Genomic DNA, 27,469 nt, shown 5'->3' on the forward strand with positions numbered 1-27,469 from the left:
TTCAAATGTGAATAAATCTGTATGTCAAACCCACCCTCCTCCCCACAAATACAAATCTGAATATGAATGTCAGGACCCGTGCACATGCCTAGTTTCTATATGAGAGCATTGTGCCTATCTGGAGAAGTGATTTGACTTCTCTGTATTGCATTAGACCACTGTCATTAACGACAGAGGTGTCATTTTGATGTGATCTGTGAGGCAGTAGAAGCTTTGAAGTTGAAAGATAGAATAGACATGGATAAATTGTGCTCTGAGTATGCTGCTATTGCGCCATTATTGCTGGCAATTATTTCACCAAGTGACACATCTGATAAAAAGTCATCCGCCTTGCTATGGAAAGAAACCACAGTTCGCTGAAGCACATGGTAGATCTGTCGATTTTAGAGCCTGACAAAAAGCTCATTAGTTTTGGCCTGATTGTTCTGCACCAATCCTGAACTCTTTTGCATTGTTTCCCCCTTTCCTTGTGTTTTCAGTTGGTTTTCTTTTCTGAGATAGCACTTTGGCTTTTCTGTTTTAATGTTTGGCCATTGGCTTTCTCTTCTCCATATGACTTTCCTCAGTACACCCTTTCCTAAGGATGTTCTTCATATGCCTCCCCCTTCTCTTCCTTAACTGTCTCAAATAATGTTTATTTCTGTGTTGGTTTCATGAAGTGGGGGTTTTAGAAGTTTTTCTTTAATCTGCACAGCATGTGAAATCTAACTTCTCCAAATAAATAGCAGCAGATTGCAGATAATTAAATTTCAGATTAGTTTTAAGTTAAACGTGGAATACAGATTTGTATTTTCATCATCTAGTGGAAGGTGTTCCTACCCAGGGCACAGGGATTGGAACTAGATCATCTTTAAGATCCTTTCCGACCCAAACTGTTCTGTGATTCTATGATACATTTGTAAGCATGTAGGGCGAGGACAAGATAAAAGGCCATAATTTATCATTCGGTGTCTTCATCTGACTAGAAAAAAAAAAAAAAAAAACAAAAACAAAAACCAAAACCAACAAAAACCAGTGAAGAGATAGCAAGAGAACAATTACATTAGAGGATGAACCATATGTATGTTAGGAGTTCCTTCTCACATTAAAGGATTCTGGGCAAATCACAAGCACAAGTTTTGAGGAGCAGAGGGATGGAAGGTATAGAGGCATCATAGGTTTTAAAGGTTCTTCCTATTTCTAAGCTGAAGAACAACTTTGTGAAAACACAAGCTTGTGTTCTGTGCTTCAGTTATTACATTTCCCTGAATAGGTGAGCTGTAAAGGAAGGTGGCCTCAAGCCATCCACCCCACGAAAAGGTCTTTCATCACAGTACATCAGAACTGGTCTTCCATGAAGGGGTCACAGAGTATGTGGCATAGATTCATTCCACCTAAACTCCAGTGTCTCAAATCCAGTTACGTTAGGCTCCTTTCATAGACAATCAATACTGATAATTGTCTTCAAAATACCATTTGTGTTAAAACCTGCTGTTTTTCTGGGATGAGCATGGTCCATGTGCTTTATGCTAAGCGTATTATGAAATGAAACAATGGTAGAGTCCATGGAAAGCAACCACTGCTTTGGAGCATCCTCCGTGAGGCTTGGACACAGCAACAGGACACTGTCCAACAACATAAGCTTTACCAAGATTGTGCTACTCAGTCTGAAGGATTTAAAACTTCAAATCTTACAAAGACAGTATTATTTTTGCTCTAAATTGATGGTCTCAGTTTAATCCTTATAATTATGTCTTCACAGCATTTATAGCCAAGGGACAGGTGATTTAATTGGCTGGAGATTCTCAGTCCTACTAGGAACAGGCCTCTAGGTCAGAGGTGTATTAATGAGGGAACTGCTGGAGGATGATGAGCTGATCCTGCAGCCTCCAAGAGCACGGACTTGACTACAAGTGACTCTCTAGGTAAAAAATGTTCTCCCTAATCACTATGCAAATCATACTGCAGATACAGCTATTACTGTGACTGTAAGCACTTTAGTTGTTTGTTTTGGAGGGGGCCAGGGCAGTTGTATCGAAGCCCAGACCACGTATAAGCTCTCTGGTTGTCACTGTGTAGCACGACACAATGGTTGAAAGGGGCAAAAGGAGTAAAGTTTACATCTATTTCTGTCAGAACTCTTATCCTGCGCCAGCTGAGGTGGAAAAGATGCTGTTTTGTAGAGGGCTTCTCTGACCAGTACTCTCCAGATATATCCTAGTGGTAGTACAATATAATACAAGCGTTAAAACTACCACACACAACTGAGCTACATGTTATAAGAGGTAAAACTAAACATGTTCTGCTGCTAGTACTTGGTACTATTTGCATTAGAAAAGCATGTTGTAGTTAGGCATGCCATACCCCGACCCTTTTCATTCTGAAAGGGATCTCCAGGCATATCTTGGTTATTTCTTACAGAGGTGGATGAGAAGCATAGTTTATAACAGGTTTAGATTTTCACATTGTTTATAGGGGCTGTTTTGATTTGTTAGCTGCAAGCAAAGGGCGTGAGGCTGACAATAGCCTTGGACAAAGAATGTAAACTAGAAAGAACAATAATTCTTTACGTAGAGCTTCTCCTGCACCCAGCAAGCAGGTGGTTTCATCCTGGGCAGAGCAATGTTTTTCAGTGAGATTTGAGACGTCAAAGGAGCATTACAAAGCCCAGACAGCTGATTTCCCTACAAAACACCCTGCAGCCATTCAAGCACACGTTGCTAGAACTATTTCTTGAAAGTCCAGCTACAACAAATTGAATCAAATGGCTGTAAGGAGTTTCATTGCTTAGTGTGATAATCTTCCCTGCGAATTTTTTGGATGGAGTCCAAGTACGAGAAAGCATCTGTCGAACCTAAAGTGATGAAGTAATGTATCCTTACAGAAACTGATCCAAGAATGCAGGGAGAGATGAATGCTGAAGCAACCAGTGAATTTAAAAGGGTTTCTTTTTCACACTTGCCATCCATGCAAACAACTGAGCTACCCAGCTACCCAAACCTCTACCCAGCATCAGATGCCCTGATATGAAACCTCTCCAGCTCCACTGTCAGATATAATTGTCTACACATTTAAGTACCTCTTTTTCTTCTCCTTCCAGGTTTCCCACTCAGCCCATGAGTTTTTGAAATTTGGTTAGATTTGATTCTCTAAAATGCTGTTTCTCAAGAAGCAGTTCATCAATGCAGGAGACTATATGATAGACTAACCTGATGACTTTCTGGGTTTCCCTAAATTCCACTGTCTTGCACATTTTTATTATTTCTCCATTGCGGTTATGTCCACATACAGGGTGATGAAAGGATAGGAGTTTGCATTGTCTGACTAGAATATTGCAGAAGCAGCAATGAAGTTTGCATATTATGAACAGACAGAACAGAGATGGCTGATCATGTGCAGGGTCGGGGATCGGAAATGTATTTTGCAGCACACTCCAGAAAGTCTATCATAAGGAAAAGTTGTCTTTGAAACAATCCCTTACTCAGTGGGAATATCTTATGTGTGTGCAAATCACAGCTTTCCTCGGCTTCAACTTGAATCACCAGTTTTCTTTGAAGTAAAAGAACCTGTCCTGTTTCCATCAATTCCAAACATTAAACCACTATGGTATTGACTTTTAAAAAACTTTGCATTTAAGCTGTGGGCCTGGGGTGGAGGGCTACCTAATTCAGCCTGAACATATGGATTACACACCCTACATGTCGAGTGTTTGATACATGATAAAACCAAAACCAACATTTACTGATTTGTTTTGCACTGTCTCTTGAGATAAATGCATTTCAAAATACATATTGTATTGTATCTGATGTCTAACTAGAAACGTTGCTGGATAACAGTTGAATGAGTGCACTGGAGAAAAAAAAAAGGTATGTTTACAGTTTCTCAACAATCAGAAATTTCAGATACAATAGATTATTTTACAAGTCTTCACTGTGGTTTGATTTGCAAACCTCTGTGGAGAGTCTAAGAATACAAAGATGTTGGAAATATGAGTTTCTTCTTCCAGCAGGAAGAGAAAGTAGAAACCTGAATAAAGTCATAACAAAAAGTGCTCTGAGTGTTCATCTCTCTCCAACACATCCACTGGGACACTTTGAACTCACTCTCCCACTGACTCTAAGATCTTTTTGACAGAGACTGAAAGTGTCTGGTTACTGGACGCTAGTGTCTAGTTGTTGGAAATAAATGAGAAAGTAAGAACAGGCAAACTGCACCCAGAGGCAGATGAAAATTTTTGCTTAATGGATGTTCTGAAAATAACTTATAATAATATATATGTGTTTTCAGGCCTGGGACCTGGGGGGATCGGAAGGGGAGTGTTTTTTAAAGAGGTCAGTCAAGTATGTATAGCCAGAAATCATGCTTGGGACGTAGCTTAGCTGCAGAAACACTACATACTTCAAGTCCTCATAGATGTATGAAGTTTTTTCTGACTTAACGAAGACAGCACAGAAACTTTGCCAATGAAATCTGCTTATGTTATTTCCTATTCTGTTATGTTTGAATATTGTTTATTTGTTTGCCCCTGCTCTTCTTTCCTCGTTTTCTTTCACAGCCAGAGTGTATTCGTTACATCATGCCTGTTTGGAAGGCTGTCTTCATGCCAGCTTATGAAACAGCCAGGCACAGTGCACTCACTCACTGCACAAAAGAGTAAAGATCACATAGAACCACTACAGAAAACAAAGGAAGTCTGAATACTGATTCTCTAAGTATGAATACTTTCTGTATTTTCTCTTTTTGGTCCCTTGGTGGGGGATAGTAACAGTTTTCCATCCTTTGTCAGTCACCATTCTTGAAGATGATGATGCGGGAAGAGCCAGGCTTAAAACCTGCATAGTTTTATCAAATACCATGAATGGATATGCTGTAAAGATTTTTCTCCCTTGGTTTCACTCACAAGTGTAATTCAGTTATCTCCTTAGGATGCAATTACATGATAAATTCTGTCTGGTAGCAAATCCAGGCTAAGAAGCTGCAAATGCCAGCCATGCAGCCTTTCTCCAGGCTCTCCAGATGTGGCTATACACAAAGGCGTCAGCAATCAGCCAGCTGAGTAGCAAGTCGGCCCAGCAAAGGGCTCTGGACGAGGAACTGTGCTGTTGATTTGGACTCAAAACCTCCCTTCTTCCACCCAGCCTATGCCCTGAGCAAGATGTATACAGGTAGGTAAGTGTGTGTCTTACATCCCAGCTTGTTTGGACCATTCCGGGGCAGCGTGGGTTTTTCTTTCTCTCCAGGAGTAAATTATCTTTTGCACTCTAGGGCAACAGAGGTCCCACTGAATATGAGTAGCAGGATTTATTTCTGTCCTTTGACTGTCTGGCACACAGCTTTTGAGGCAATAACATGTCAAGCTTTCTGAGGCTATTCAGATACCTTTTGCAAGTTCTACCACAGCTCTTATATACATCTACAAAAGAATAAGGTGGCAGGAGCAGCTGAAATATCTTCCATTTTAATAGCAAGTTACATTACTTCCAGCTTCCTCCTCATCTCTCTCTTTTTTTTTTTTTTTTTTTTTTTTTTTTTTTAACTTGTTCAGGTCGTAGAGTGGCTTCATATTCTGGTTTGGAATAGGATCTCCTGCTTCTGCCTTCTCTTCTAAGTGTGGGACTTGCTAGCCTGGCTCTCCATTACATCATAGCTGTATGTCACAGTGCATGTCACTGCTGAGGTGCTCGCAGGTACGTAGCCAAGAGAGTTGCGCTGTTAAACTGAGGTTCCCTCACTGCACCCTTCCTCTGCCCCAGTTACTTTGCCAAAGGGAACAGATTCTTCAGTCAAGTTACAAGGGTGGCAAACAGCCATTTAGTTGAAAGATACAGGTATTTCTTTTATGTTTATTTATGTATCTGTAGACACACATATATGTCTCCCCCCAAAAAAACCCCAACCCAAACCACCACCAAAACTGTACTCCAGAATGCCTAAATGTCTAAACCACCTTCTGGTCATGTTTACAAAAAAGCAGAGTAGAGGTTCCTGCCCTCTACCAAAATGTTTTGCTACAGAAAACTCAGTGCTGTGAGGTCTATAATGTACTACAGAGGAATAGTGATCAAATGTGTCCTTGTGACAAGGCTTAACGTCATGACTTCATGCGTTAGCTCTAGGTGACCCTAGGAGCTACTCTAGGTGACCCTAGGAGCTATTCTGCAGTCTACAGTGCAGGTGGAGGGCTATCTATCACCTGCTACACTGCCCAGTAATATATTTTACGTTATTATTGATACATTTCTTGTATTCTTGGTATTTAAAGAAATTTTTAGTGATGTCTGATGTTCCCTGAAGAGCTCAAGGCTGCAGAATTAAATTAATTTATTATTTTTTTCAAAGAAGTTATGAAGTACATAGCCGTCACTAAGCCACACGAGATGATATTGATGAGAAGCAGAGGGTTTACGTCTGTGCTACTAACCCATGTGACACATAGCTTTTCCTCTAAAAGAGTTGCATGTATCAGTGATAGAGCCCATTACCAGCTTTTACAGCTTCAACACCACCAAACAAAAGAAAATAAATCTACAAACCTACAAAATTCTCAGAAAGCTGAATTTTGGCTACTGGAGTGTATATACACACATTTATCTTCTTATCTTCAGATGCTTTTTTGTCCTTTGTGCATTTATTTATTTATATATTTATTTAAAGTCCTATGTGTCAGTCCATTCTGCTTCTCTTCAGGGAACGGGGAAAGTGAATTGACTTTCCTATTTATGTTGTACGCTTAATGTATAACCTACAGGCCGCCTGGCATAACTGCACTGTGATGTGCGCTGTTGAGCGCTGTTTAGCAAGCAGTGCTGTGATGGCCCCAAGTGCCACCAGCCACCTCCTGCAGCTGCATGGCCATGCATGACTGAAGTGGAGGGTAAGGCCATAAACCTGGCACGTAACACTTCCCACACCTGTTCAATTGTCATGTTTAGAGATACTGTACGACCGCAGTCTGGTGACAAGATTTGCGTTTTTCTTTTTTAGATGTTAGCTATGCCTAAAGATTGTTCAGGGAAAGAGAAAGACAATCCCATTAGCCCTCATTGTTTTGCTTTTAAAGTTTAAGATCTAGGAAGGAAGCAGAGTTCTTCGATGGTTTAAGAAATAAAAACCCCAAAGTTTGTAACTTTTTGAAAGTAGTGCATCATGTCACAAAATTTTCATCCCTACCTCTGACATAAACCAAGTACTATTTCACTATGGCTGGCAAAACTTGTAGGCTTACAAAGATGATGGCTGTAATGCACAATAATTGTTAATTGGTTAAGGGTTCACTTGACAAGATCTTTGATTGCCTTTCTCATAATACTTAGAAATAGGCCTGAAGTTCCTCTACCTTTTAAGTGAGAGACGTTTTACAGGCTTTCTTAAAATAGCATTATTATTTTTTTTTTCTAGGGGCTGCTGGTGCGGCAGAGGATGGGATTGTGGTGAGTAAGTGAGGACGGGGAAGAGGCTCATTTTTTGGGTGTGGGGGTTTTTTTGTGTGTTGCTATAGAAGATTATGACAAATATTTCATGTTTTTCACCTTGCCTGTGGGCTGTAAGGCAAAGGTTTGTTTCACAGTTTCCCTGCCCCTCAGTGGCACTCCTTCAATGCACAAAGCTATGCTAATGCAATCATCTCCCTAGCTTGAACAATGTATTTGCCATTTATAAAAAGAGCAAAATTTGTATTTATCATCATATACAGCAAAAAGGCAATTGCTTCTTAATTAAAGTATTGTGAAAGCATAGCAGGACTGCCTTGTAATCCAGAAAAGGTGTGATCAGCCTGTTCATTCACGGCAACCACTTGCTGACCAGAACTACTATATAATTTTGGGGGACCTGCATAGGCTGCCGCTCAATCTAGCCTTCGTATTGGTAACAGGGCAGTAGCTACACAAAACAGTTTTTTACCTTAGTTATTGTATGCCAGGTTTGATTTAAGTGTTTTTGACAGCAAGCTGTGCCATCTAGCAGCCGAGACACTAAAAAAATTAGCAGGTAGTGACATATATGCCTAGCTATAAAAATACATGTCCAAATTCACACACCTATATTAATGGATGACTATTATGGATAAATACCTCTTTTGTAATATGGCTCCTTGTGCAGGGAGCAGACACCTCACTGAACCGGTGATGACGAATTATCTTTCCATCTTAAAATGGGCACCTGTTCGTGGTGACATATGGCTGTCCATCACTTCCTTGTTATCGCTCTCCTTCAGTAATTATAAGTCAAGCTTACTAGTTAGTGCCTGACACCATGAAGGGCTGAAGTCAAGGAGTAACATCTAAACTAGACCTAGTATACATCTCTGTGCAGATTTATTAATATAGAGTAATCCTTTCACTGAACTGGTCTAGACAGACGTCACCGGTTTTATGGTGCATAAAATCCCTTTCCGCTGAGTATCTACGGATGGTTTTGACAGGTGTATTCGGTAAGGGCTGGACCAGTTTGCTTCACTGACATTGGTGCTGAGCCAGTTTGTTACCAGTTCTCCATGGTCCTGCATAAATACTGTTGTGCATTGATTTCCCCCAAGCTACTGCCCTGCCAAAATACTCAGTTTGCTTAAAAAACAACAGTGTAGCCATTTTATAGCAGGTTCTTTATGTTATTTAACACCAATTTAGGACCAACTAACTATTTGTACTTTTGTGGTTTTTTAGATGCTTGAGTTGTCTGCAGTGCTTTGCTCTTCTTGCCTCTCTATAATTCAGAATTAAACAAAGTTTATCATACTGTGGTTGATTATAAATCACTGTGGTGATGCTGCTACACAGAAGATTAATGATGTCAACTTTAATGACAAGGTTATTTATTTTCAATAGCAGAATGCCAGCCACATGCATGCAATTTTACAGGCTCTGAAAAGAAGCTAAGTTTTTCTTCAACTTGAAACCCTGCAGTTGCATGTAGGATTATACCTAGTTCCTGCACTGCAACAGAAGCAGCATAGTTTAAATCTTGCAAAAAAACTTTTAAAAGTTCTCAGCACAAGAGATCAGAAAAACCTTTGGACTGCTAAAAAAAATTATCAGTCCCTCATAACCTGACATATCTGAGCTAAAGGTACCATGAGGTGCTATGTTCAACTATGTAAAGTAGCTGAATTAGGCAGGTTAGATGTGACTTTGAGCAACCTGGGCTAGTGGAAGCAATTGGAGCTAGATGGTCTAAGGTCCCTTCCAACCCAAACCATTCTATGATTTTACCAGATTATAATTGTATTTGAGTACATGATGGTATTAGAGTGGCCTTTATGGTTACTGCAGAATTATTCACTTGCAGAATGCACAGCATCCTTCACGGCAGCTGGTATTGATTATTAGGCAGGGGTTGATTCTGGAGAGTGAGCCAGACAGAAAGGCAGCTGGGTTAGTTTTAGTTCAAAGTATTAATAGCTTTGGTTTTGTGCAGAAAGCATTCATGGCTTGGTGATACATGTTGCATGACCTTATGGGCCACAGCCTGTCTTGAAGAGAAAAAAAGAAAACACAGCAATCTCTCCTTCTTTTAGAACACAAATACATAAATTTTAATCTGAGAAAAATACAAAATGAAACCATGTACAAGTTATGTACAAACCCTTTTTACAGGACAATATATTTATCACTGGATATTACATATGACAAAGTCAGGTAGATCATTTCTGAGCACCAGCATTTGTTCTCTCTCACCAACCCATAATGGTAAAAAGTAAAATGATGAAGTCATACTCCTTTTTCTTGATGAACTTTTAAGTTAAGATGAAAGCTGGTTCTCAGTGTACCCTCGCCACATCCCACTCTCAAATTATAACTAAATAGACATGTGTAGCCATCAAAATATATTGTATATATGTGTTTGCATGTGTGTGTTTTTTCTGAAAGAAGGAAAAACCATCAGCCCTGAACTCTACAGAAATGCAAACATAAGTATTATATCAACTTTTTTTTTCTTTTTTTTTTTTTCTTTTCTTTTTGACAAAGGTTAGATTACTTGCATTGGCTAAGCGTGTGTGTCCCAAGTTGCGCCATGGCCGAAGAAGAATTTTTTAACCGCTACTTAAGGTAAACTTGAGATAACTTCTGCTGACGTTTCCACGTGGTTCCTATTAGTTATTGTCCAGTCAACAAAGTGCTCATATGCCAAATTTTTGGTTTCTGAAAAATCTACGTTTTCTATTACATGTATTCAACTGCTTGTATGCTGTGTTGTGTTTTGGGGTTTGGGGTTTTTTGTTGGTTTTTTTTTTTGGTCTTTTTTTAAAGTTATAAAGATCTAAAATGCATTCACTGAAGCAGTAAGAAGGTTTCTTGCAACCTCACTAAGGTTTTAATTAGATGCAGCATTACTGTGTTTAGCTTCTCAAGTTAGATATTGTTATAAATTAAACCCAAAGTGATAAAAAATATTTTATATTTTCTTCCTTTCCCCTACTCCTTCTAATTTTGGCAGTTAACAGTAGTACACCATTATATAAAACAGGTACATTAGACCAGCAGTCCTAGCTATTAACTTCAGTGGAATTTACTTGGTTATATAGACTACTGCACCTTATAGACTCTACAGTTTCAATGTGGCTGCATGTTCTATAGCAGAAAATATCTGTGCAGAATGGATGCATTACTTATATAAATATAGCTCTGATAAATGCTGAGGGCAGAATTGTCAATACTATATGCCTGCGTACCACACTAGGCAGTGGCCACAGACAAACAGCTACTCCCTTCCTTGCATTATTTCAGATGGTGGCAGTGCCTCCACCTAGGAGTATCGCTCGGTATAAAAGTACTGCAAATAGTATGCCTGCTAACTGAATATTAGGAAATTTGTGTGCATATATAATGAACTTTAAATAATCTATATTCCCTAAGCCTGATATTGTTCAAACACCCTTAGAATTAAGAATTAACAGAAAAAAGAAAAAAAGTGCTTGTTCATATGTTGGGGATATTGGTGGTTCAGATGACGGGGAGAGGAAAAGGACTATAAAGAACTGTCCTTTCCCCTGATTTTTTCTATGTATCTGCCATTGACTTTGACAAATGTTCCCAGGCCAATCCACTGTAACACAGGGAAAGGATTTCTGTTTTCACTTTGCCCTGTTCATCGCCTTTCACACACTGGATTATTTTGTTTAAGCACATTTAAAACTAGAAATGAAAGGTGAGACACACAGTGCTTTTGGTGCTAAAGAAATTCTCAAAGATAACAGCTGTAAAAACAAAATACCACACATGCTCACACACACCCTGACCTCAATATGTGTTCATTTCCAATATAAAGGGATCCAGAAGCCCTTACAAATCTACTTCTCGATCAAACCATTTAAGCACCTGCTCTGTGTTTAACTTTGAGCCCACGTGATTCAGCTAGAATAGGGCAGTTGCCTACATGTTTATGGATTCGCTGGTGAGTGACCAAGCAGTGAAAACATGCATAATTATCCATTTGTAAATTATTGCCTTTTTTGTGTGTGTCATACATTATTTTATGCATCCAATTATTGCAGTAGTTGTTAAATGTAGTTTGCACACACACATAGAAAAAATAAGCAACAAAACCAGTCCTCTCTGAATGAGAACATGTTATTACACTTTTTCCTTCTTCTCTTACTCTGTGAAGAGTTAAGAAATGTAGATTTTTACACTGGCTGAAAAAAGCCCCAACAATAACCACCTCACTCACCACCACCCAACAACATGTAATAGAAAGCTACAGATAATACTTTTCTATGTCTCTTGTACATTACATGCAAACTGCTTTTCCCCTCTTGTGCTTTTGGCTGAGGCCAATTACATCTTTTCACATCCCTGCTGCCTGAGTCATTGGGTGGCTTTTTACTTTAAAATTAAAAAAATAGGGGAGAAAAAAATCTTTAGTATAGCTAAACCTGGCTTTCCATCAGCGCCTCTACTATACTTGCCTGTAAGCTGCTGAAGACACAATAACTTTTTCAAGACATCTGTGTGGCTTAATAAGGCTACACAGGATCCTCATTATCCTGAAGCTCATGGGCTTCACCTTGTATAAGCAGCACTGGTTTGCCCACCAAAGATGAACTGGAAATAGCCACATGGTTACGTGCGTTTCAGGACCTGGATGTGTTGTGTCCCTCTCACCCCTTGCTTGCTCTGTCCCCACGATCCTGGATTTTGGGCTGGTAAGGCTTGCAGGGTCCCTTTGTGTTACAGGTGGAATATCAATGATGTCCGTGAACCTGTAGCACTGCATCATTTCCCAAATCAAGGGGTTTTCACCTTCCACCACATGTATTTCTTACAGTTTGGCCATCAATGCTGATTTGAAAGAAGAGCTGTTACAGTTTTAGAAAGTTTTTATGAAAATATAAGGAAGTTTGCATCTTCTTTCTATTTTTCTTATTAATAAATAGTATTGTATACTTGTCAATGTACAAACAACAGTAAGTTACATTGAGGCCTTAAAAACTGCATTTAAACTCCAAATAGCTTTTTGTCTTTATGCTTTAACTTTTACTGTGCTTGGCACTTGCCACCCAAATGACACCCCATCAGACAGCAGTTTTATTCTTTCACCTTAGTGCTCATGGTCTTCAGGGGACAAATTACAATAATAGCCACGAGACAGAGACAAGGGGCTTTCTGGCAATGGGGGAGTACATGTGTGTGGGTGCTGGGGGGGAAGGTGCACGCACCTGCTGCAGCAGGGAGGGTTCTGCGGAGCCCTGTCAGCGCTGCTATAACCAACAGGAACAGCTGCTTTTTTGGTCAAACCAGGAGGAAACAGCAGATACAAAATTCCTCCATGTGCCAGCCTGTAAGTCACAGATTTTTCTTTTCCTTTGTTTTATTCTTCACCCCACCCAGCCAAAAAATAAAGACCACCACCTTGCAATGATGCTGTACCAAATACATATACACCCCCGTACATATGCATTTACATATCCACACATACATGTATGTGTGGACATGCATATATGACAACATACACACACACATTCTCTATCCAATACATCAGTTGCCAATAATAAAAAAAAATAATTCTTTAGCCTGTAATAATTGTACATGCAACTAATGAAAAAACTGAAATTCCTTTTTTTTAAAAATTCCCATTTGTTGACTTTTAGGGAAAAGAAAGAATTATTAATAAAGATTGAAAAGTTATTTCTACATTAGTCATCATGTGGTGTGTCAGCTGTCACTTAAGCCACTTTCCCAGCCACTTGCCTTGCTATAAATTCATATTGGTGCTGGCCTCATTATAGTCTTTAATTGGGAATGTCTCCAACAGGTTTTCTACATGAGCCTCCCTCTAACTGCCAGAAGTCAGTCCTGTGGCTTTGATCATCAAAAAGAGTAAGAAAATACTATTGATTGCTCTTAGCTTTTCTATAAATGGGGAATGCAATACCATACCTATACCTGTTTCTCTGTGTCTCGCTGGCTCTCTGCAGGTGTTGTTCTAGCTGTCATTACACAGGGAACTATCTGGGCTGGGAGAAAGCGTAAGTATAATTCAGATCTTGTCCTTTATTTACATACAGTTGGCAGCGTGATATTTTTGGACGTGACAGACTGGACAGACACACACACAAACCTTAGCTATGTAGAGGTGTTGCATTTGCTTCATTAGTATGTTTTATCCAGTGAATGCTCACTTCTGAAGGAAGGACACCCAGGAGTGGCACTGTATATGATATGATGGTCTATGCCCCTACAGTAAACGCCACTCTTCTAAGAAAATTTTTTTAAAATAAAAATAATTTAAAAAAATCACATGTACCTGGTGAAGTTGAACACAAATTTAAAAACTTCTCCTGTACTCAGGACCAGCATTTTTCACTCTGGTTGTAACATGAATGAAGTTCATAAATGAAAAAGGAGACTGACTTCAAAGTAAAGGCTTAACGTGACCCAAATGCAGAAACTGTGTAACGTGTCACTAGCTGAAGCAGCATAGACCAGAAGAGCTCACCGGAATCATCTTCTGGTTTGAGGACTGTGAAATGGGTTAAACACGGTCTAAATAATAATGAAAACCTGCTTAAATTGTTTTGTTACTTTGTAGGAGAGTGAGATAATTTAAACAATCCAATTTTACAGATACTGTAGTAACAATTCTTGTTATTGTCTTTAACTAGCTATTCTACAAAATGTAACAACAAAGTATTCACAGTCCAAGAAGTCACTCCAGAATAAAGCCTAGTAGGTGTTAGTATGGTTATATTTGTACTGCAGCCAGTGGACAAACATTAAAGCTGAGATAGTTTAGCTTAAATGTTGGATTATATAGTGGAAATCATTGTTTTCACAATAAATTCATCTGCTTTGTATTTGTTTGATTCACTGATATTTCTCTAATGATAAAAGTACCACTGTATATTTTATTGTGGTGTTCAACAATTCTGCAAAATTACAAAGCCTAAAGTTGCACAATGAAAATCTGCCTTTTCGATGACTGGGTCCTATATTTTTTGTTTTAATCTTTATTAGCATAGCCTTTATTTTTTCTTTCTTTCTGTTCACGCAATTGTGTCTGATGTTGCTAATTTGAGATAGAGAGAGTTACTAAATCATTTAGAACATCAAATGCTTGGGTGGATAGCTACTGCAGCACAGATAGAAAACATCACATTTTTGTCAGATGGCTATAAAGCTTGTTGGCAACTTTGTGAATCTGCTGACACAAAAGGCACCTGTCCAAGGCCTTTTGTAAATTATCATAATAAATACATTCATTACTTTTAGTTCAATTTGGTTAGTACTGTACTTTTATGTGTGGTGTCCCAGCAAATTGAAACTAAATTGAAGAAAACAAACAAACAAACAAACAAACAACTGCTAAAACATAAAGTTGTTTGGTGCAGGAATTAATTGAGACCAGGATGTTGTGAGATTATAAAGATGAGGCTAAATCAGTTTTCAGCCTGAGCTGAGCTCTCCAAAAGGAGAGTCAGTGTGACTTTTCCCAAGGTACGAGCGAGCACCCAAGTGCCAGGGTCTGGAGCTAAACCTCTAGACACAGCAGGAAGCATCTGAACCAACTGAATGAGACTGATGCATGTCCATCAGCACTTTGGCAGTAAGGACCCAAAAAAACACAGTAGGTGAGAAGGTTTCTAACTTCTGATTTCATGCACTATTTATGCACTCTGGCTCAAAGCACTTGGCAAAAGAAGAAGCCTTGCCAAACTTGCCTTCCTGCAATTAGCAGCTGCTGATGGCTAATGGGAAACGGAGTGGAATTGCCAAATTTGCCATTTAGAGCAAGTGCTGCCTGTGAGCACCTGCCCTACACGGTCCTTGGTTTAGGGTCGTGGCCATCACTCTGTTAGCGTCACAGAAAGTTATCATCGAGGATGCTGGGCTGCTCTGTGTGTGTGTGTGTGTGCAAATGGGCACAGTCGGGGGGCAGGACACAGTGTCTGGGGGGGGTATTGGACCTTAACATAACTGGCAATTAAGATGATCTGTATATGGTAATAAAACAAATAATATGTCAGAAGAATGTTACAGGTACAAAAATATGACTTTCAACTTTGAAAATAAATAAGTTCAGTTTATTAAGAGCTGGTGTCAATGCTGAACAAAATACACATCCTCCAGTAAAGAAACATTTTGGTGAACGGTTCTTTTTTTTTTTTCTTCTTTTTTTTTGATTTACTAAAATACAAGTTGGACCTTTTTTTTTTCTTTTTTTATAATATATCATTTGTCTCCCTTAATTACATGTCCTTATAACTGTGACCATCATTCTCCTTTAAGCCAAAGACTGAGGTTTGTTTTGTTTTGTTTTTTTTTTCAAATTCTTAGGAGTCTGGCCACATTAGCAGGTTTTTTTTTAAGGGAAAATACTTGACAATGAAAAAAAAGAAAAATATATTTTTTTTCTAATAAATAAAAATAATTTAAAATGCTAGAGGCTATACATGACTAGTTTTGATTATGTTCATTTATAAATGAAACAGTTTCCAAAATACGTGGAAGCAATATTAAAGGCAGACAAACAAAGATCTGTCTACTTTATTTTTCCCATTAAGCTTGCCCCTCTTAACTTCTCCATCAGTGGTTCAGCATGTAAGAGGAATAAATGTCACATCACCATTCATGAAGTTTGTCAGGCTTTAAAAAAATAGTTCTGGCCTCGAAGGAGTCAACATTCATCTTCAACTTCTCTGATTGGTGGTATCAAGCTGCTTGTCGATTTATATTGATTGATCTGATTGGCCATGTGAGTGCTCATGGGCTTGATTTGAATGTTTCTGGGATAGGCATTATCCGGCTCATCTGTAAACCATTTCTTTTCTGCTAAGGAGCAAAACGGGTAGAGACAGAATAAGGAGGGGAAAATGAGAGTTTTAATTAGTGAAGCACATATACACATAAATATTAAAAAAAAAAAAAAAGAAAGAAAGAAAAAAAGGCAGGGGGGAGCAGTCAGTAAAGTTTGTACAGAAAAGGCAATCAATAGAAGGTGACTTTGACTAATTACTAGCAGTACAGTGCATTAGATTAATACCTCTGAAAGTACTTTTCATGAGAGGAGGATGACATGTTTGCAGATTTGATAGTAGCAGCTAAAGAAAACTGTCAATATGCTAGTTTGCTTGTTGAATGCAAGAGAGCTCTTTCTTTTTTCTTTTTTTTTTTTTTTTTTTAATGCTCCTGTGAACACCCTCTGATTCATTTATTGGGGAAAAAAACCCAACCCAACAAAAGGCTAAAGTGAGAAGCCAGGGAGAGCGGGTGGGTTGAGGGTAATGCAGAGAAAAGCAGGTCAGTCCATATACAGAGGAGCACCTAAAGAGCTGGAGATTTCTCCAAATCATCCCAGCTTTGTGGCAGTCGCCACCGCTGGCTCAGAAATCACAGAGGAGAACATAACTTTCTGCAGTTGGTGCTAGAATAAATCCTCTACGCATTCGTGGTGCCAGACAGCAGCCTTGCTCCTTGCTGTACGTGGTGGCTGTTCCATTGCTACTTAGCAAGCCGGCTGCTTGGGCACCAGTTTGGGATGGGGTAGGGACCATCCCTGCAGGTGGCTCTGTGAGGGGCTCAAGGTAATCCCGAGGGCATTGGTAGTGATATGCAGCAGCAAGGCAAAGGAAGCAAGGACCTGACTTAAAGGAAGATTAGAGGGGAAGCTGTTCCTTTTATATCTTGGGGCAGTGTCTGGTTCCATGAACATGGGAAGAATTTTATGGTGTTGATTTATGGTGGGCTGGGAGTGAGGATGGTGCGAGGCCGCAGCGGTGCAGCCATTCCCTAGCTGCTTATGACCGTAACCACCATGTGGCATTGATCATAGGTGACTGTGGACAAAAACTTCTTAAAAGTCACAAAAGAAAAAAAAAAAAAAACCAGAAGAATTTTCTTAAGCCCTTTTGAGAGCAATTACTGCTGTCATTTCTTAGTTAAGGTGTGCAACTTTACAAGATAGGTAGCTCTGTTCAAAGACTAACTTAGAGTGGCTTATGGCCATTAGGTGTTTCTGCTTTGATAAGCAGTTGTTGAACAGGGGTCTCGGTTCTCATCCTCCTTCCCCAAATTCCAGAGGTGAGGGTGCAGAGCAGCCAGCACATGTGGTTCTGGGGATGCAATTCTGCAGCTGAGGCATTGTTATTAATTACATACAAGGTTTAATGTGTGCCACATCAGAGCTGCTGCTCTTAACATGAACACACAACTCTCTTTCCAACGGGGAACGCTTCAAGAAGCTCTCGTGTCTCCTTTCCGTGACACAAACTGCCACTGAAGTGCTGCTGTAGCTGGGCTGGAATCAGGGCAGGAGTGGGAGAAGTGCTCACTTTAAATAGTTACATAAATACAAATAAGCAAAGCCAAATCAACCTTGGAAACCCAAGGACTGAACACAAAAGCTGAGGAGGTGAAGCAGAGAACAGAAACTGGGAGACCAGGAAGAATAAAGGAGAACTATCTGGCCAGAAATGTAAGCCACCGGCTTCGAAGGTAGGGCCTTTAAAGAAAGGGGTTCGTTTCCAGAATTACTGGACTTCTCAGGCACTTCCATGAATATGATTTTTAAACACTTATGCTTGATACGGCCTTTCAGCACCTATGTGCAGCACCTCTACTCCCCAACAACAAACCCCAAACTCATGAGGGATTAATCCATCATGGTTTTTTCTTTCCCCAAATTATGTATATATATATATGTTACCTGTGCTCGTGCCTTTAAAAAAAAATAAATTGAAGAAAAGGATTTGTTTTAAATGCTAGTGGCTTATTAGAGAATGTAAACAGATCTACTGTAGTGGTTTTTTTGCCCTTTTTCTAAAATGTATTTAGCTTCTTTTTAAAATATTCTACTCATTTGTGACCAGGGTAAATAGTTCCCTGCCCCCTTAAAGTTGCCTGGGTCTGAACAATGTTCAATCTCCCATCTCTCTCTCACCTATTATAATTAAGTTCCCTTTGATTTGAACAGATTGGACGATAGGAATTCATAATGTTACATCCTGCACACTGAAGCTAACTGATTAAGTGCTTTAAATTATTCTTCCTGACAGAATGATAAAGTTACAATCTGTTCAGAGATGATCTACAGCTTGCCAGACTCCTACCGCTTCTTTCTACATTCATTTATCTTTTTGTCAAGCAGTTTTAAAAAAAAAAAAAGCGCCTCAATTCCATAGATCTTTTAAAGTAATCAGAACATCTGAATTATTAATGAGACTTTAAGGGAATGTTTCCTGATGGGGGCTGGTTTAAGAAAGGTTGTAGGGAAAAAAAAATATCTGGGAATGTGTACACATCAAAATAATTTCAGCTCCATTTAAAAAAACCATTTAGTTCAAGTGTGACACATGAACCATTATGCATTTGTGGAAACCAATTTTATGTGATCTACGATTAAACTAACCTTTCAGAGAGGTGTAAAGTGTGATGGTTATCATGTTTTAGAAGCCTTGCAAGATCACATAAACAATTTCAAACTAGCAGTTTTCTAATGGTTTGTGTTTAAAATGATTTTGAGGCAAGTTAAGCACTGTGAACTTTTATCTCTACCTGCTTTTTTTAACGCATGGTGCACAAACTTTCCTTACAAACAGGACTTGGAGCAAGGTAATTCAATCTCCTAGCAAGGAAGGAGCACTCACTGTGTGAGTGCCAAGGAGCAGGGATGAGCTGCACTGTGTTTCTCAGCAGCCAGCGTAAAGCACGGCCATCTCCCCTGCTTTCCCTGGGTTTTTCTAAACAAGGCAATTATTTAGATATTAATCTTTACAGTAAAGATCATATCCAGGGAGCTGATCTTTAGAAAGACACCATCAGGTCTCTTTTTGCCTTTACCTGGCATGCAATAAATACAGAAACTAAGTAAATGCAGGAACTGGTAGATTCTAATTTCTTTTGCTGTTGAAATTTCCTTTTGCCAGTGCTGAAACCTTGATCCGGGCATTATCACATCCAGCATGAAATGCTTGGACCCAGCTCTATACCTTTCCTGTGCCTCTTCTGCTGTTAAAATTGTCTTTGACCACATAATGACAAATCTCCTGTGGAAGCCCATCGACCTCTACACTTACCTTTGAAATGTGAGCTTGATGCTCCTCATCTTTTCTCTTGGCCACTAAGATAGTCTGCTCCCAGTTACTAAATGTCCTTCTTGAATCCCTTAAATGCTTTTCAATCTTTTTTGTTATGCTCACAGGCTGACTTTCATACATCTTCCAAAGTCTTAGCACAGATTTTTTACACATCTTAAATGAGCTACTTACTTACTCCTTCCGCTAAATCAATCCAGAAACCCCCTTTTATTTGCTGGTTTTTAGTTCTCTGTCATGTTCAGTCGGTTTCTCTCCCTTTTGGCATATGCATATTAATCCTTACCATATGCATTTCTATGTTACAGTGAGAACAGGCACAGTTTCATACTTTTTTTTTTTTATCTTCCTACACTATTTGGCAGGTTTGTTTTTTAACAGCATCACCTGAGAGATTTTGGAACAGCTAAGTAGCTTCATGTATCAGAAAAAAGAAAATATTTACTTTCCGCTCAACCACCCGTGTTTGCAATGGGCTATCAGCATCCCAGTGCAGCCAAGAAGCTTTTAAAGGCTTCATGCTCTTGTAACAAATAAATGAAAATTAACATCTTGTATAAGACTGTTCCCTGCAGCATAAAAAGATAGAAATAATAAAAATTATCAAAATTCAGATTTCTTCAACTTGTATAACATTCTAGCAATTCTCTCCAATGGATTTATTGTCCTGGCACTTTAAAATTTCTGTCATTAATTCTGGATGGAGTAATCACATTTAAATAAATGTCACTGTGAAACACTCCCTCTTCTGAGCAGAGGCAAAGAAAGTACTGGCTAAACATGACACAAGGATTTTGCTAAATCTGTATTCTCACCATAATCCCAAGTTACCTTACAATTGTTTTAAACACGCTTTTTTTTCTTTTGTGACACTTGCAGGAGTCTGCATGCAGGTGGATTTGTGCCTCCCCACCCCACCCAGGCAGCTCTTTTCTAGCTAAGCTGAAAATTCTCCCATGCAATTTCTTCCTGTATGAGAAAAAAAGTAATGAGAGTTTCTCCACCCACCTGCTCAGCAATTCTTTCTTTGGCAAATGAATATTTTACATGTAACAGGCAGCAAGTAACTTGCAGGGTGAGAGAGGAGAAACTGTTCTTGCTTTCTGTGAGGGTCTTTATGTTACGCCAAGGCAACTAATGTTTTGGGACAAAAATGCTATTCTGGACTTGCTCTTGCTGTTTGTTTTTTTTTATTTTTTTTAAACTAACAAAATTGTCTACTTTTGACAATAGAAGTTTCACTGGGAAATGCCTGACTTTGCCAGTCCAGTCCAGTGGGAACCCATGCCAAGAACCTGCGGGTCTGCTAGATATGGGGTTGTGTCAACACTTGGATCAACAGAGCGCCCAAGAACCTAGTTTCCACTGTTGAACTCGTGCTGGGACTGATATAAAGTGGCAGAACCTCCGCTTAAAGCTCTAAAAGGTCATCTCTTGTCATCAGTGCTGCTTTTCCACTTTCAGAAACTAATCAGGGTAAGTTACTAAGAACGTTTGACTTGGGACAGGCTTCCGAAGAAACTGGGGGATTCTTCTTACTTTTCAACATAAAAAAAAACCTGACAGCATAACATAGTTGATTTCAACATTCCTATACTGGTAATGACCCACCTCCCAGTGTCACCGGCATATCCGTCTCAGAAAACCTTCATCGCTGTAACAAACTATTTGATCAATTTGACTGTAGTTAGCAGTGAAAATTGCACATGGTATAAGTAAAAGTCAAAAACTTTAAGACTTCCAACTTTCAGACAGAAGACAGAGGAGAATTAAGACTTCAGTATGATTTGAAGAATTCAGATTTGCATCCCTATATTACTTTTCTGCTGCTCACAAAATAGGCAAGTTGCCTCTCTAACGTACACTGCGTGTATTTTTTCTATTTGAGCTGCACAGTTACACAAATACTATTTTTGGGGGGATAAAATCATTATGTAGTATGTGACAAGTGGCTTCATATTAACACCCTTCCTTCCTCTGCTAAATGGAAAACAGATAAAACATTAATGGAAAAGCATTTTGGTGTCAAAGCCATTAACATTCTTCCAAAATGCATAACTGCTCTCAACTATCTTCAGTCAATATTGCCAACAAAAAAAGATGCTCATGAACATACACAGGGGACAGGGGAGTAGGGAGGGGCAGGGAGGGAAGGAACTGGAATGAGGAATGGGAAGTTAAAGTAATGTCTGCATCAGGGTAGGCATCTTCACTGAGCAGGAACCTGGGTGTTCACAAAAGGACACGTGCAATTAGAAAGGCAAGCAGATGAGAGGATAAAAAAAGAAAAGAGGGTTGAGCAACAGCAGCAGCAGCAGCAGCAGCCAGTTTTACTTCTGGTTCGGAGGGAAAAAAAGGCAAAAGAAAACCAACAAAACAACCAACCAAACAAACAAACCAGTAACTGAATAAAGTTTGTAACTATTTTTTTTTTTTTTTAATTTCACAAGTTTTCACAAGGACAAGTTATAGAAGGAAACCCACAGCAGTCGCTAGGTCATGCAGAACCATTAATTGTCATACCTTGGCCCATTCTATTCATCCTTGTTGCACTTTAGAAAAAGAAGTAAGCTATGTAAGTTTTACAATGCTTTTAAACTGTCATATTTCCTGTTGAGCACTTTAACTGGCACATCCTTGTAGTAATAAATATTCTTAGGGCAAAACGTTATAACTTTCTTTGCAAAAGAAACACATGAATTTGTCTTTGTGAAGAAGAGCAACTGTAATAGACTTATTTGTAGGGGAGCATCCATAATTTGCAACGTATTTCACTGATAGGACTTACAGCTGCATTTGAATGCACACACAGAGATAGACATATATATACATATATAGATATATATATATATATATATACTGTATTCCAATCGTTACGCTTAACACTGCACAGTGGTACTCTCCGTAGCCCACTTTGATGGTTCCAGGGTTTGTCAGTAAAAGTGCTTGGCTTCATTGTCAATTCACACAGCAAGCAAATCTTCAAAATCATCATGCTTGGGGAAGGGGAAGGTAGAAAACAACACTAACCATAAAAGCACCTTGTCTGGGTTGGCAGTTACAATGCTAATAACTTCTGCATCCAAATATTTCTTTTTCTGGCTGCATGCTCTCTCGCTGGGTAGCAAGGCAAGGTGATAGGTGTTTCTGGCCTCCCTACCCTGGGAGACTCTTCATACCACCTAGGACTAGTGCTATCATTCAAAAGATTGGCATTTGAAGAAATAATAATAATAAAAAGCAAAAAAACCCAAGCTTGAAGTATCATTTCTATGGTCTTCTCTGACAGGTTCCTTTCCACTACTTACTTTAATTCTCTGTCACCATTTTTGTTTGGCTGGGCGTGTCAGTAAGAATCTGCAAGAACCAGACTCTGGCAAGTGCTCCTAGGACAAGATGCCTCAGCACAGGGAATATTTCCACCCCAGGCCTCTTGTTCTGCTCCTTAGCTGTCTAGGGCACAGCACCTTTTCCTCCGCAGTGGGGGAGACCCTAAAGGCACTAGTTTTCTTCCCTGTATTCCTGCATACTGGCACACACCTGTTGGAAAGAACCAGCTAGAAGGTGGAACAGTGTTTCTGGAGGCTCTTCGCATATTAGGCCTCTTGTTGGAAGATTTATACCACCACTCTAACTTCGAAAAGTTAAACTACCATCTGGGGAAAGGAACAAAGTCCCTTGAGATCTGATACTTAAGCATAGAAAAATGCTTGCTCTTTTCTGAACATTATTTATTCTGTACATAAGGTGACTAATTCACCTTTTAAAGATGTAAAAGTCCCAGGAAGGCAGTTTTTAATGACTTACATCCAATATTTATGATACATATGGCTTTTTATCCCAAATGTCAAAAGTGAAAGAAAATATAGCTATTCATGTGGCAGTATAAATAGACAGAATAATAATTTAATATGCAATTAGACTCTTTCTAAACTTAAATTAAACCATTGGAGTTTTACAACTCCATGCCCAGACAATTTCAGTGTTAAAGGGAAAAGACGCTATCTCCGAAAGGCTAGTATTTTAGAGAAAGACCTTAAACAAGCAGAAAAGTCCCTGATGTTGCTTTGGTATAAAGCAAGTGCGCAGCAATAATCTATACAAAGAGTGTAAGCCCTATACAATATAAGCTTTGAGTGTGAAAAATCAGTAGGGATTTTTTTGGTATTTTGGGGTTTTTATGTGGGTTTTTTTCTCTCTTTTTTTTTTTTTTTTCCTCCCCAATGGGTTAGTTTTATACGCTTCAAATAAATGTAGCAACTCCTGTAAATATGAATATAAAAAAAAACCCTACAACATACATCAACACTTCTGCACTAAATGACTTTCTTTGTGTAACTCTGACATCAAGAGCAAGTGTTCACGTTAAATATACTCTAGTTTCTGATATGTAGAGTAACTGCAGTGAGTTATTTATGTTTTCAGTGTGCCTATGGGTTTAGAATTTTTTTTCTTTTTTCTCCTCTAGCATCATAAATAACTTTTGGTCCGTCTGCTTTGTTGCTGTTGTGCTTAAGGGTTTTATGGTGGTGAAATAAAAATGACAATCACATGCACACTGTCATACATATGCAAAATATGTGTACAAAAAGGGAAAACTCCATGGGAAAACAGGGAACATTACTGCTGGAAACATTAACTGGGGAGAATGGGTGGTGAATGCAAGTTCACACACAGTGGGAGCAGGTACACATATCAAAGTCTATCTTCCTGCACATACTTCTGTTTTTCCCGGGAATCCCTGGTCTTGGTGCGGTTCGGTCGGTTTGCTGTTGATGGGATGGAGTGAACTGATGAGCTCTTCTTGCTGGAAGAATAGGAGGAATGGGAGGAATGAGAAAGACTGGCCCGGGACTGGCCAGCGTTGTGGTCAAATTGCATCAAACAGAAGATCAAGTCTGTCGGCACAAGCTCAAATTCATATGGTGGGTTTGTGATAACATAACTGGAAAGAAAGGAAGAAAGAAGGAAAGAAAGAAAGAGAAAGCACATTTAGATTTGTACTAAAACATTTCTTCTAGACTTGTTATCTCATGAACATTTACCCAGATTTTTGCATCTCTGTTTCCTTCAGTGCATATCTAATTTTAGCTCACATAATGCCCACTATGAAACTGGACCTTCTTACGTCAGATATCACTTTTTCTATGTTTTCTGTCACCCAGACATACTGTCTGAGCAGGATGTTCTTCAAGCAAATCACGTCATTATTTTTCAAAGCAGACACCTTACCAACCACCCGCCTTTCCCTAGCTGCACCTCAAGGCAATGACTCTAGCAAACAGATTCACATGTTGACAAAACACAGTAACCTACTCACCCACAACATATTTAAAAGAACAGCCAAAAAGCAGGGCAAGGAGGATTTTAGATGCAGTTCTATCTAAATACATATTTACTACAGAATTATTAAATATTTAAATACTGTCAATAGAGCAAGGGATATTATTACTTGTTTGGATTGTGACTCTACATAAATCAAGCTACAGAAAAATGTATCGGCAAATCTGCAGCAAGGTTAATTTTGTTCATTCATTCCACAGGTACATTCATGGCCTCAAAGAGCATTCATAAAGGGAAACCTGCACATCCAAGAATCCAGCATTGCTAAGTATACATCCCAGACCTGAAATAAACAGCCCAACGAATTTCAAGAACCTCACCTTCCCCTAACCCCCTTCCAGGGTAGGAAGGGCTTATAGACCTTGCTGCTAAATTCTTTCATGCCTGTGAAAAACATTGTTGAGCAAGGCAACAGGCATTTTCTGTCCAAGCAAGAAATGAGTAAAATTGATCATGAAGCTCACACTTTCTTTTCAAATTAATTCAGGGTTCTTAAGAAATCTGCTTAGCTGCCTCAGGGACAGAAGTCATTTATTAATCCAACAAATAATCCCAAGAATAGCCAGTACAGCATAAATCTAAACCGAAAAACATTTTTTCTACCCAATTTGTTCAAATCCTTACAGAAGAAACCACTTTGGTGGGCTGCAGGGTTGTTTATTGCCACATTCGCCCAATAAAGATGCTTTTTGCAGAGAATGAAACAGTAACAGATGGTAGATTTGTGATAGTTCTGGTATGGGTCTGTGTGTGTATTTCTAGTAGGCACTTAATTAAGACACATTTCAAGTAAGCTGCTAAATGGCCTTCAGTTTGCAAAGATGGAAACGAACCTGCTCTATTTACAGCACTGAGGTCAGCCTTGGTGCTGCTGAAGTTAAAACGCAGCCTACCAAGAGAAGAGTTTCCATTTACTGGAAGAAATAATGATTAGCTACAGACAGGACCAAGGGGAAGCCCACAGGAATATTTTCTGAGCATTCAGAAAAAAGAAAGTGTTGCTACTATAATCTAAATTATTATCCAGTAGCTTACAGCTGATGGATATGAGCAAACTGAAGCCCTTGCCTTGTATGCAAGCAAGTGGATCATCATACATCAAACAATATAATCATACTTTTGGAAAATTTACTTTACATTTTTTTTTATTAAAATTAGCTGAAAACTCATGCTATAATATCCAGCCTGTGATTTAAACTCAGCGAAAGAGTCATCATGAAGTCCTCAAAGAGTTACCTTTGTGGCAGTTACGTAAAATACGGAGAAAGCTCTCTTTTAGATTGAGATTTTAGGGTTTAGATTCCAGGCACTGGGATCTCCCTCACCCAGAAGACCAAAAAACAGTGCAGCAGATGTTCTGAAAGACTGGACTTACCGTTTAGTGCATTGGCTGGGAGTACTTAGATGTGCATCCCTCAATCGATAAATTCCAAAGCAAAGCATATTGTATGTTTTCAGTGCTTTACAAAATAGATCTCCATAACAACCTCCATCCTAGGAGAAAGAAGGGGGGAGGGGGGGGGAGAGAGAACAGCACATTTTTTTCCTTTCTTTCTCTGTTAACACAATGTCAGGGAACAGGAGTTTCCGTATGAGCCTGTACAAAAAGGACAATGCATAGACAGACTGTTGCTTGTCACAAATGAGAATCTTTTACCTAAGGAAATGAATCATCTAAATGTATTATTTCAAATAGTTAATTATGGAAGGTGATCATTATTTTGGAGAGCCTCGGTCCATGAAAAGATGGTAAATTGGGAAGACTGACTGATTTGCTTTAAGCTGGAAATATAAAGTTTGGTACCAAACAATGCATACTCTACAAATTCCATTAATCGTGGTATTACAATTGTTAGTATTGTTGATCCTTTTCTGGCAGTAGCCATACTGTCATCTAGATAAATAAATTGACCGGGGATCACAACAGAAATCAGAATTCTGCGGCATTAAAAGGGTAATAAAAAAGCACCCACTGTAAAATAATGATTAAATGTATGCCAATTTTCATAAAAAATATAAAATGTTCTGATTAGCTGAAAAAATAGTTTAGATTCCATAATTTGTATCTCAAAAATATTGATTCTTAAGTCACGATGAGTGTTAATGCCTTCTGCCTTCACAATGTAGTGCGGTTGAGGTGCTGGCGAAAGAGTACTTGAAGGATGGGTGTTGCTTTTTTTATTTCTGAAAACGTTACGCCGATAGCCAAGTGTTTTGATGAGCTGTTAGTTTCTGCTATAAACGGACTTCTGCATGAACCGAAAGGCTGTTTACTTCTATCTGTGTACCCTCATCGCCCATAATCCTGAAACGGTGATTCCCTGTCATTCCTGTGGAGAAGGTTGCTCCATTCTTTTTGAACAGAACTGGTGAACACAAGGTTAATTTAAGAAATAGCAAATCCTACATCATCATCAAAGCGAAGTGGGTGCTTTGGGATTCACTTCAAGATTACAAGACTGAGTCCAGAAAACATTTCTAGATACTTCTTTATCTGAATGCATCCAAAGATTGTTTCTTTATTCGGTTTTGCTTTTATTCTTTCCTTTGCTCTTAGGATAGTGGAGCCAAAATATCAGAAAATTAGGATTTCATGAGATTTTCAGCTCATCCCGAAAC

The 27,469-nt window shown here is 39.0% G+C and overlaps 1 protein-coding gene across 30 annotated transcripts in view; it reads right to left on the bottom strand.

Annotated features, from left to right (window-relative positions):
• Nucleotides 1-9,493: 9,493 nt before the first annotated feature.
• The window catches only part of KCNMA1 (potassium calcium-activated channel subfamily M alpha 1), a 506,074-nt gene continuing 488,098 nt past the window's right edge, over nucleotides 9,494-27,469 (bottom strand). For 14 of the 30 annotated variants that reach the window (XM_037399258.1, XM_037399257.1, XM_037399256.1 and 11 more), the window contains 4 exons: nucleotides 26,226-26,344; nucleotides 24,228-24,452; nucleotides 22,031-22,059; nucleotides 9,494-16,247 (listed from right to left, as the gene is read on the bottom strand). In XM_037399258.1, coding sequence (XP_037255155.1) covers nucleotides 16,093-16,247; nucleotides 22,031-22,059; nucleotides 24,228-24,452; nucleotides 26,226-26,344 — 528 coding nt within the window. In that variant the 3' untranslated portion in view covers nucleotides 9,494-16,092. Of the gene's footprint in view, nucleotides 16,248-21,916; nucleotides 24,453-26,225; nucleotides 26,345-27,469 lie in introns of those variants that run through there. The other 16 variants (XM_037399280.1, XM_037399275.1, XM_037399265.1 and 13 more) reach the window with 7 other exon arrangements.

The sequence above is a fragment of the Falco rusticolus genome, chromosome 9 (genome assembly GCF_015220075.1).
Source record: "Falco rusticolus isolate bFalRus1 chromosome 9, bFalRus1.pri, whole genome shotgun sequence".
NCBI classification, from domain to species: Eukaryota; Metazoa; Chordata; class Aves; order Falconiformes; family Falconidae; genus Falco; species Falco rusticolus.